This window comes from Eumetopias jubatus, unplaced genomic scaffold, assembly GCF_037043125.1.
Source record: "Eumetopias jubatus isolate StellerSeaLion01/CBP00866 unplaced genomic scaffold, mEumJub1_p1.0 scaffold_12, whole genome shotgun sequence".
Taxonomy (NCBI): domain Eukaryota; kingdom Metazoa; phylum Chordata; class Mammalia; order Carnivora; family Otariidae; genus Eumetopias; species Eumetopias jubatus.
The window spans coordinates 108,846,241-108,858,884 of NW_028274818.1; the positions used below are offsets into that span (position 1 = coordinate 108,846,241).

Genomic DNA, 12,644 nt, shown 5'->3' on the forward strand with positions numbered 1-12,644 from the left:
CGAAGAAAACTATCATTATAACAAAAAGGAAACCTGAGAGAAAATACTTGCAAACCTTATCACTGATAAGGGGATAATATCCAAAAAATATAAAGAACTCCTACAATTCAACAAAAGAAGCTACAATTAAAAATGGGCAGAGGACCTGAACAGACATTTTTCCAAAGATGGCCTACAGGCACATGAAAAGACGCTCAACATTACTAATTATTGGGGAAATGCAAATCAAAATCACAATGAGATATCAACTTACACCTGTGAGAATAGCTATTATCAAAAAGACAAGAAATACCAAGTGTTGGAGAGGATGCAGGGAAAAGGGGGACCCTAATACTCTACTGGTGGGATTGAAAATTGGCACAGCCACTTTGGAAAACATTATAGAAAATCCTCAAGAATGGAACCACCATATGACCCAGCTATTCCAATTCTGGGTATTTATTTCCAATACAAAAGCACTACTTCAAAAACATACACGGACCCCTTAGCTATTTACAATAGCAAAGATAGGGAAACAACCTAAGTGTCCACTGATAGATGAATGAATAAAGAAGATGTGATGTATTTATGCAATGGAATACTACTCAGCCATAGAAGAATGAAATATTGCCATCTACAACAATATGAATGGACCTTGAAGGGATAATGCTAAGCGAAATAAGTCAGAGAAAGACAAATACTGTACGATTTCAGTCGTATGTGTAATCTAAAAAAATAAATGAACAAAATAAAGTCATAGATACAAAGAACAGACTAGTGGTTACTAGAGGAGAAGGAGGTTGGATGAAATGGTGAAGGAGGCCAACTGTATGGTGATGGATGGAAACAGGACTTCTGGTGATGATTTTCTGTAATGTGTAGTTTCTAATTATAAAGCTATACACCTGAAACTCATAATAAAAAAAAAAGATAAATAAGTACTTGAGATGTAACATACAACATGATGACTACAGTTAACACTGCTCTATGATAGACAGGACAATTATTAAGAGCAAATCCTAAGAGTTCACATTTTACAAGGAGAAAAAATGTTGTTTCTTCTTTCTTTGTATTCTATCTATGAGATGATTGATGTTGGCTGAACCTACTGCAACAATCATCGCACATATATGTAAATCAAACCATCAAGCTATACATCCTAAATTTATAGTGATATATGTCAATTATTTCTCAATAAAGCTGAAAAAAAAGGCATTGCTTGTTTTTCATGTAAATTGACCATTATTCTGATTCAGTATCAATCAAGTAAATGCCTTGAGTTCTTCTGATAGAAGAACCTCAATCACAGTCCTGGGCTGAACCCCCAGAACCAGAGGTGGCAGGACAGGCCAAAGCTCACCGCCCACAGGCTGATCACCCAGGATTCCCTCATCATTACTGCACTCCAAGAAACTTTATGTGCTCTGAAATAAATTCAAATTAAGTGATCCAGAAAAATCAAAGATGACTTTCTAATTCATTTTTACTTTGATTTTGAGGCTTCTAAAAACAAAAAAACAAAAATCCGTGGTATCATCATTCTGGATTTTTTTTAAAGAATGAGTTTCAAAAAAGATTTTCTTTTCACATACAATAAATACACTTAAATACACTTTTCATTTCAAGAGCCTTCAGTTGATATGCCCTGAAATATCTTAAAATGTTTAAAAGGCAAGGTATCACTAAATCCTGTATTACATTAGCAAAAGTTAAATTTCAGAAGAAAAATACATACTTCAAGAATTTCATGATCCTCTGTCAGAGTGTACAGGCTACATTCAATTTTTATCAAGCACAGGTTTAAAGTAAGACTGCTTAGCCTTAGCTGATATTTGTAAGCCACACTTTTCCTGACAGTACCAACATACTCATTTCTCTAATTCCTGACATCAAAATCATTTTAAACAATTTTTTGTCAAGTTTAATGTTATATATACAGTTTGATCTTATTCTATAAACAGCAAAAGATACACGAAAGGTCTTCCTTTCTTAACACAGATGAGTGAACAAATTCCATAACTCAAGTAGGACTTATTCTGAGATGGTTGTAACAATTACTATTTAAACAGAGCAACTGCTTAAGAGAGACAAGATATTTGACTAAAATCTACAAAGACTGAACTGGCACAAATCTGATTTCTGATGACTTATTTGTAAAGAACAAAATTGGGTCAAAATGTTTGCTCTATCTTTAGAGTTTTTATATACCAACCAAGAGAAAAATCAACCAATGTTAAAACTACTTTAAAGGAAGAACTGGGATGCTGAAATACACAATTCTGAATGCCATGCAGCGATTTACAGGAATAGGAGTTCTTATTCTGTATAATATATAAACATTTTTAGTTTACTTGTAGCTTTCTCCACAGACTTCAAGGTATTATGTGTAAAATAATAACAAGGGATAGGGAAAAAAAAGAAGATGGCTAAAACTGCAAAAGAGGGCAAACATCTGGAAATTAGAATCAGGCATCTAGACAGTCTCCCTCTTTGGGTGTATACACGCATTTAGCGGGGCTGGGGAGGAAGAGAGGGGAACTTGTGTGCAAAGCAGAATCACCTGGAGTGTCTTAAACCCACACATCAGAACAGAATGGGGAAAGGGATCTGGAAGAACTGTTTCAAAAGGGCAGAAGAATTACAACTCTGCCACACTATAATCTTCCCACCACTTCTGGGCAATTCTATGAAGCAAATTCATTTTCTCCCTTTCTCAGAAAGCCTTGGTACACAGTCAAGCCGTCATCTCTTTAAATGTTCAGATTTTCAGAAAAGTAAGTGGGGAAAGAAAGGATTATTAAGAATACGTTAGATTTAGGCAAGTTGAAGAAAAAATCCGATTTTTAATATAAAGAAACAGTACCAAAAAAAAGTCAAATTCTTGAACAGAACATTTCAAACATATTTTAGTGCTGCATTTCTACGTATTTCCTTCAGTGATTACAGACCTACAGCAAAAAGGAGATTTGAGTTGGCAACAGGCAGACCAGGGACATGCAGGCCATTACCAGGTACCCTGGGAGTGGATAACCAATCCTTGCTCATCACTGTGGCATACAATGACAGACACTCAAAAGGGACAAGAACATTAATATCAAACAGTACAAATACACATCATCCAAGTAGTGAAAACATATCAGGGACAAGAAGCCAAAAACCACTCTTGAAGAGGGCACAAAAGAAACCTCTAAAATGTCAACTGGCTTGCTTAGATCACACCAGCTGGTGGGTATAGATGGAATCACACTGATGTGAATACCTTAAACTCACTAGGTCTAAATCCCCAGATGCTCTTACACTCAACTCCCTTAAAGGGCCCTACACAAATATTTGTAGGTACAGCAATCCTGACTCCTCCAAGCATGACAGCTTGACAGACCCCTGTCAAATGAGATCCATGCATCCCCTATGAAAACGGTGGGGGGAATTCCTAGCTAGACTTCTTGTACCCTGGAGCAGAACATTAAAACAGCTCAGTAAGGCAACTCATCTAGTTTACAGACACCGTATTATTCTATTTCGTACACACCACACCCTGCATACCATTCCCCCATGAGGCCCCACTGCCTCTGACTTATCATTATCCTGACAGTTTTTAGTGAACAATGGGGTTGCTGTGTCTCCGCCCTCCCCATGCACACTCTCCCCCTCCCCCATCCGCTCATGACTGGCCTCCTAGGGCCAACCCCAGACAGCCCCACACCATTGAAGTGCTTCTGTGGTATCTCAGCCCTACATTTATTACTCTCTGCCAGTTGCCATCTGTATCCAAATCTCAGTTCTATCCCAGCTGAAATCCCAGTCACAAAAAGAATCATTCTGCCTAGTGACTTGAAAAATTTCGATTGCTGACATTAAATTCACTCTGGAGTATCATCAACAGAAATATTTCTTCTCTGTGCGGTTTTATAATAAACCACAATTGATGATACCTAATGCAATGACAGAGATGATATGGTAGGTCAGTAAAGTCATCAACAAGCCAAGATATGTCAAAAAGTAAAAGAAATGTAACATTTGTTGAGGAAAGGATGGGGAAGGAAGAAGGAAAGCATACAATGGAAGAAAAGGACAGACAAGGTAAGTTAAAAGATCAAGAAATATGTAATGCCTTCTGTGTATTTTGTTTTAGTTAAGGAAGGAGAAACACATGAGGGGTTCATCTGATCTGATGATAAATTAATGAGCAAATAGCTATGATTTATTAAGCAAGACACTATGCTAAATGCTTTACATACATTCTCTCTTCTAATCCTTACAAAAACCTTGTGAAGAGATACTAACCTTTCATTTTATAAAGGAGCAACTGGTTATATAACTTGTCCAAGGTCACACAGCTCATAAATGGCAGAGCCAGAATTTTAACCCAGCTCTTAAACTCATGACACTATTATGTTATAATGCCAATACACCTTAGCCAACGGCTTAAAAGCACATTTTCTATGTATTTAAAAATGAGATATCTACATGTGCCAATACGAATGTTCTCTAAGATACAATGTTAAGTGAAAAAAGACAATTGTGCTGAGGCCAGTCTCCAAAATAATAGTATGCTACATTTTGCATAAAGTCAAGGGCTGGGAGAAAAGATATATATGGTCACACATACAAAAAATATCATTGAAAGAATATTCAAACTGGGAACAGTGATGGCCTCAGGCAGAGGGGACCAGGGGACTGAGATCAGAAAAGAGCCTTTTCACTACATATACTTCAGCATGGTGAGACTTTTTAACCCACTCATGTCATTTTTCACAAGAAATAAGCACTACAGAGTAGCGCCTGGTGGCCTTGGCAGGTACCCCCACGGTTGTGTAGGGGGAAGTAGTCTGTCCAGAGGCCACTACGCTCTCCCCACAACGCCCCGTGACTCGCCACCATGAGCAGCACCTTAGCCAAGACTGTGGAGATCGAAGCCGAGATTGCTCAGACTCAAAAGAACAAGGCCACAGTACACTACCTAGGGCTGCTTAAGGCTAGCCTTGCTAAGCTTCGTAGAGAGCTCATTACCCCAAAAGGTGGTGGTGGTGGTGGTGGGCCAGGTTTTTTTTTTTTTTTTTAAAGATTTTTATTTATTTGAGAGAGAATGAGAGAGAGAGAGCATGAGAGGGAGGAGGGTCAGAGGGAGAAGCAGACTCCCTGCTGAGCAGGGAGCCTGATGCGGGACTCGATCCCGGGACTCCAGGATCATGACCTGAGCCAAAGGCAGTCGCTTAACCGACTGAGCCACCCAGGCGCCCTGGGAGAAGGTTTTGATGTGGCCAAGACAGGTGATGCTCGAATTGGGTTTGTGGGTTTTCCATCAGTGGGGACGTCAACACTGCTTAGTAACCTGGCAGGGGTACATTCTGAGGTGGCAGCCTATGAGTTCACTACTCTGACCACTGTGCCTGGTGTCATCAGATACAAAGGTGCCAAGATCCAGCTCCTGGACCTTCCAGGTATCATTGAGGATGCCAAGGGTGGGAAAGGTAGAGGCCTTCAAGTCACTGCAGTGGCCCAAATGTGTAACGTGATCCTGATTGTTCTGGATGTCCTGAAACCCTTGGGACACAAAAAGATAATTCAAAATGAGCTGGAAGGCTTTGGCATTTGCTTGAACAGCAAACCCCCCAACATTGGCTTTAAGAAGAAGGATAAAGGAGGCATTAATCTCACGGCCACTTGCCCTCAGAGTGAGCTGGATGCTGAAACTGTGAAGAGCATTCTGGCTGAATACAAAATTCACAATGCTGATGTGACACTGCGTAGTGATGCCACAGCAGATGACCTCATCGACGTGGTAGAAGGAAACAGTTTATATCCCTTGTATCTATGTGTTGAATAAGACTGATCAGATCTCCACTGAGGAACTGGATATCATCTCTAAGGTGCCTCACTGTGTACCCATCTCTGCCCATCACCACTGGAATTTTGATGACCTCTTGGAAAAGATGTGGGACTATCTGAAACTAGTGAGGATTTACACCAAACCCAAAGGCCAGTTGCGAGATTATATACCCCCAGTGGTGCTGCCTTACTCTAGGGCTACGGTGGAGGATTTCTGCATGAAGATTCACAAAAATCGTATCAAAGAATTTAAATACGCTCTGGTCTGGGGTCTGTCTGTGAAACACAATCCTCAAAAAGTGGGTAAAGATCATACATTGGAGGACGAGGATGTCATTCAGATTGTGAAGAAATGAAACCTTCCCCTCTACCCATGTGCTGGGTCAACCATAGCAGCTTTTCCCATGACCAAGCCCCCTACCCCAAACCCCTTCGAGCTTTGGCAGCCAGTGGATCAGGATTCAGGGGAGGGAGATGAAGGCATCCATACTGGAACTTCGTCTTAACTTGGTATCACCTTGTAAATTCAACTGCATAAAGGACCTGGTAGGCCATCCAGCTATGTGCAGTTCATGTGTCATTGTCAGAATTTGTTTTGGGTTGGACTGAATGAGGATGGGTATATGTACAGTGAGACATCTGCAGAAGGGGTACTTGGGAGCTTGGTCTTAAGTGTGAAATGGATAAAAATGTGACTGTAACATCTTATTTGATGTTTAGTCATGGGAAACGCTTCCAAAAAAAAAAAAAAAAGCAGCAGCACTACATAATACAATATAACTGTAAAAGCTAAAATCCTATAATGAAGGATACCTTACACCTCTCCCTGCTTACCAAGGCTAAATAAAATTAAAAGACTTACGGACAACAAAGGCACACCTATTTTAGTCATACATGCTTTCTGGATGTTTTCACGTATGAAGAGTACCTATTACCACTGCTCACATCCTAAATGAGGACTGAATGTGCTGCCCCACATGGAAAGAAAAAACCAACTCCTGTGAACGTGGGAGGAGAGACTGAGGGTAGGAAAACATGGTGAGACAGGGAGGAAATAAGGCCGCTCAAAAATCGTCAGTAAACAGACAGGAATGAGCAGAGGCAAGCCCACCCCTGGCAGGCCCAGGGACCAAAGCTACAGAACTAAGCTGAGCTGCAGAAATGGGGAAGGAAAATGAAGACACAGAAGCATCTAAAGCAAAGTTAGGAAAAGGAATTCCCACTCCCCAATTAGTCTGAAAAGCAGAAAGATGAACACAAACTCAAAACACACGAAGACCTGAATTTGTTGAAATTCAGTTAAAAATATGCCCATTCAGAATCAATGTATGTTCCTTTGCTTGCCTTAAAGTATTTACTATTAGAACATCTATAATTTTATATTTATGTGGTTCAAAATTATTGGCAATGCTTTATTAAGCACCCCTGCCCCCATCCTTCAAAAGGTTTGAATACCATTTGCTCAAAGAAAAGCAGTTCTGAGTACCTTAAGCAAAAAGGGGGATATACTGAGAAACATGAGAAAAAGCAGAATGTCCGCCCTTCAGGACAGGCAAGAGCCAGAGCAGCTGTGAGGATGCACAGATTCACAGAGCATCATGAAAACAATTCAGAAAGAGGACACAGCAGAGAAATGGCCAACGGAGGCCCCTGCTGTGGACCAGGGCGATTCCCAGAAAATGGTACATTTTTGTAAGCCAGGTGCCACCCTAAGTGTTGCCTGCCACACTACCACATTCATACCTAACACTCTCCTAATTTACATTTATAGTGTATCTAATATAAACGCATTAAGTTCTTAATTTATGTAAAATATTTCAATTTAAAATTAGTCCTAATTTTCATTTACAATTACAAGCTTCAAGCTTTTTGTACGTAATACCATAAAAACTTCAACTTATTGATTTGATATTGGAGTTGTTATTGGGAGAATTTGACACCAGAGTCGTAAAACAAAGATTAAGCAGCCCTAACTAGAAATCAATGATACAAATGTGTTTATCCATCCATCTTTCAAAGGAGTTTTTGTTCTTCTAGGGAGTCTGTAATTTTAAGATACTGCATGTCTTTTCAAATAAATGAACAAAATACAGCCCAAAACAGTAATTTAAGTTCCCTCCAACAGAAAAACACACCAAAATCTCAGGTCCCCATTAATGGAATCTCAGCATGAACCACTGAACTACTTTAAAACCATGGTCCTCCTAAAATCCACTAATACCACATTATGGTAAATAATAGCTTTCATAATTTTTTAAAAAGTTATAAATGCTTATTGTTTGAAAATGAGAACGTTCAGAAAATTTTCCCATAACACAGATAAACACTTTCTAGACAGGATGGTCTGTTCTTTCATACTTGCTGCACAGAGTATAAAAGTTTCCTGTTTCTGACTTAATATTACATCCCCATTACTTTTTAAACCTATTATACTTTTCTATAAGGTTTTATATTATTTATTTCAAAAGCAATCTAAGCCCCATTACAGTCAGAAAATAGAGAAAAATAAAAGAAAATTAGAATGCGTTATTTCTACTGACTAAGAGACAGCTGCTATTAATTTTTGCATCCCACTGTGCTGCCTCCCAGCCCCTTTCCTGTTTATGTACGTATAAACAGCCCTGTATTGGAGAACCTTCCCACACCATGTGGTCAGGTCACATGGAGAGGGGCAACACAGTGCAAGGACTAAGAGCAGGGGCTCTGGGGTCAGCCAAAGCTGCATTCAAAGCTCAGTTCCACCACTTATTAAGTGGTGACCTTAACCTGTCTGCACCCCAATTTCTTCATCTATAGAATAGGGCTGTAACAAGGCTAGAAGATACTGCATAGAAAGCGCTATCACAGTGCCCAGTGCATGAGAAGCACTCGGTAAAGACAAGCTATTACACTGTACAAAGCACGCTATAACCTCATTTTCCACCTAATGTATTCTGAACATCTTTCCGTATCATTTAGATCTACTTCTACAACATACTTAATACCAACCCAGTACAGTTTCTCCTATGCTGCATCAGTCACTAGAAAAGTTGCCAGAAACTTTTGGTCAGGGTCACCCACTGCTAACACATAATAGAGGACTCCAACCCAGTCTCCTGTTTCCTGAAATGGGGCAAAGAGAGTCAGAGCAGTTTCCCAATGTTTCCTCACTAGCTGATTTGGGAGAAGTCACAGGGAAAATGAGATTTCACTGGGGTTTTTTGTTTTGGCTTGGTGTTTTGTTTTGTTTACAAACATGTTTATTGTCAATATCATCTATGGTAAAATTCAGTTTATTTACCCAAGAAAGAACTTTTGAAGCAAAGAAATTGTTTTTTAAAGAAAAAAACCTTAAGCAGCATTTGAAGCTAATGAAATGCTAAATTATAAATTTTCACTCGCTACAACATCTCCATCAACATAAAAGCACAACACAACTTAGATTTCATGTTTGATTCCACAAAGAACAGTAAGAGATACAGATGACCTCTGCCTTTCTAACTATAATATTCTGTGATACTAGATTTAAGTAATTTTCAAAGTCCAGGAGTTTGTTAAAAACAACCAGCCAGTAATATCAAGTTGCCACAAATCACAAATGGCTAGTCTCACCTGCCATTAATTCTGATCCACTGAACTTCTTTATATCTTAACAATGTTCCTCCATATGTATGCTCTTCTTCAAATATTACTAAAAGTAGTTTATCCTTGGGGCTCCTGCGTGGCTCAGTCAGTTAAACGGCTGCCTTCAGCTCAGGTCATGATACCAGGGTCCTAGGATTGAGCTCCATGGCAGTGAAGGGCTCTCTGCTCAGCAGGAAGCCTGCTTCTCCCTCTCCCGTGTGTGTGTGTGTGTGTGTGTGTGTGTGTGTGTGTGTACGCCCTCTTTCTCCCCACTGCCCTCAAAATCTTTTTTTTAAAAAGTAATTTATCCTTGCACATTTAATCTAGCTTCCTGCTAGATAAGACCCAAGTCCAATTTTTTTCACAGCTAAGACCCCAAATTCAGAATGTAAAGAACGCCATTTTGGAATGTGCTGACTAAACACAAAAGTCTTGATGTTCAGTCCTTCTATCTGGCAATATCCTGTCATTATCTAGGCACTAAATTCCTCACTCAGGTTGCTCAGTTTCTTTCTACCTGAATCTGTGTTCCCAAGTCCTAAACTGAATCCCCAGACTCTAATATGGCCTGCCTACTTGTATGCCTGCTAAGATCCTGCGGAAGCTCATCCCCCAGGTTCTGAATCTGTATAGCTGAAAGGGCTCTTCACAATCAACTATATTTTATTTTGTCGGTGTGTCTCCACCTTAATAAGCAATAAGCTCCATGAAGGAAGGAACTGTGCTTTATCATTGTACCTTTATTGCTTTACACAGTGCCTTGCTCCTTGAAAGCCCTTAGTAAGCACTAAACGAATGAATGAACTCTGCTGCCCTTATCTAAAGCTAATCTGTCCACCCTACATCAGTGGAAACTACTAATGCTCACTTTTCCCAAACCACAAGGCATATAATAGAGTAAATTTGAGAAACTGCTTCCTAAAACTTCGTACTTTGCTATTTACATCTCACTCCTTCCTCTGGTTTCAATTTCTTTCTTCTTGACCAATACCTTTTAGTAGTCCTCCAGCAAGTCTATGAGTGATCTTTGTCTTTATCTACAAAGGCTTTATTTCACTTACTCCCAAACATTACTTTATATGGACTCAAAATTCCTGCCAGTCTAGACAACAGCCTCCCTCCAGTTGCTTTTTGTCTTGTTTCTAGTATTTCATCTACAATGTGTCTAAATATGAATTTATTTTTACTTAGCCTGCTTGGGGTTTACTGCACTTCTTGGAACTCAGAACTTAGGCCCTGCATTTATTATGGAAAATTTTCAGCCATTATATCTTCAAATAGTGCCTCCCCCCACTACTTCCTCTTCCTGGAAGTTCACAGAAGGTAGTACTAGACTTTCATACTAAAGGTCATGAGTCTCAAGGACTCCCTTTCCATCTCTTAATGCTTCAGTATTTCATTCCAAGCAATTTCCTCAGACCTCCTTAAAAATCAGCAATTTGGGGGCACCTGGGTGGCTCAGTTGGTTAAGAATCTGCCTTCAGCCAGGTCATAATCTCAGGGTCCTGGGATCAAGCCCCACATCGGGCTCCCAGCTCAGCAAGGAGTATGCTTCTCCCTCTCCTTCTGCCCTGCCCCCCCACCCCCATCCACTCATGCTCTTTCAAATAAATTCTTAAAAAAAAAAAAAAATCAGTAGTTTGCTCTTTAATTATACTGCTCAGCTGTTTTACCTGTCCACTGAGTTTACTTTTAAAGACCATAATTTTCATTTCTGTAAGTTCTCTTTGGTCTTTTCCAAATCTTCTAATCTATGGTGTTCTTTCATTACAGTCTTACCTCTTGTATCTCTAATGATTTTAACCAAGGAATCTCTGTCTTATGTCCTGGGAGTACCTCCTGGAGTACAATTCTCCAACTTAAAACACTTGCCCACTCTCCTTCATACAGATTCATTTTGTTTGGCTGGCAATTTTTTTTTTTTTTTTTTACTGCAAGTTCATCTTTAGCATGAACTGTTTCTTCATTTAGAGTCCCAGGTTTTTCATTTGCTCTGCAGGACAGCTTCACACTTATTTCTAAGGGCTCCACTGGTTTCCATAGTTCTATACCACATTTCACACTAATTTCTCAGCTTGAGGGTTAGTTGCACTGTAAGAAATGTTAAATTTTAACCCACCCTCAATGTTATGTACAGCTTTGGGATTCAGAAGTTTCTCTTTTTATTTCTAATTACATACAATCTCAGGAGGACCACAGGTTTCTTTGCACTTCCTTGGACTAGGTTTTTCTAGTCTTCTTTTCACAGATGGACACCCTTCAAAGTTTTATGTAGGAAGACTTCAACCCCACCTTTCTTCTTCATGGAGACCTAAGACCATGTCTCCTATTCCTTCATGACACCCTCAGGACCAAGCCCTTGGAGCCTGCATCCAGCTCTGAGAGCAGGGCAGGTTTTAAGCTCCCAATTATACCCTGGCTTTGAGTTCTCCTTTCACTTCTGGCACCTGGGATTTCCTGGTCTATCAGGCTCGGGAATGCTTTCGTTTGTCCTTAGTATATTCTGTCCATAGTTTCTATGTGTTTGTGTCAGGGTATGGGTGGAAGTCCTCTAGATCAGCTCCGGTGGCAATGCTGATAGAAACCTGCGATTGTCACAAAGTATGAAATTAAGATGATCACTTCAGGGAGTTGTGATGATTCCTTACCATTTTGCCAGATGACAACAGCCAACTTTTTTTTCAACCTTGAGAACAGTTTCCAAATTGGTTAAATATTCCCAAGGCATTTTAAGATCATTTTGTCACTACACACTTCAAATGCCTTCATAGTTTTTTTTCTTGAGAATTTCAACAGATAATTTCAACAAAGAACTCACCTGTTGACTCCATTTTCTCACTACCTATTCATTCTGTACTCCACTTCAATCTGCTTTATAGTCCTAGAACTCTAGTGAAATTACACTCAAAAAGATAAACATTTCCCACCTAATCCACAAATCCAATGGTCTCTTCTTGGTTCTCATCTTACTCATCTCCCTGCAGTCATACTGACTATTCCAATTTTGCCAGCCCACCATCACCCCCGTTCAAACACTTATTCCAATATTACCACCACTGTTCTCTCACTCCCATCACTCCAATCTCTTCCTCCTCCAATTTATCAAGTCACAGCCAGATTAACCTCACAGTCGTGTCAACTGTTCACACTCCCCACTCTGCCCTACAGTGGCTCATTAATGTCTAGTACTATGGGAAAAGAATAGGTGAATGAGGCACAATTCCTGTCCACAA

The 12,644-nt window shown here is 39.7% G+C and overlaps 2 protein-coding genes across 2 annotated transcripts in view; one reads left to right on the top strand and one right to left on the bottom strand.

Moving 5' to 3' along the window:
* SDK1 (sidekick cell adhesion molecule 1) overlaps window positions 1-12,644 on the bottom strand; it is an 876,702-nt gene that overhangs the window by 848,191 nt on the left and 15,867 nt on the right. The window lies entirely within an intron of this gene.
* On the top strand, window positions 4,859-6,164 carry LOC114197412 (developmentally-regulated GTP-binding protein 1-like). The gene is given in 3 exon segments (XM_028088411.2): window positions 4,859-5,009; window positions 5,214-5,772; window positions 5,774-6,164. Coding segments are annotated over 3 exon segments (1,101 nt in total).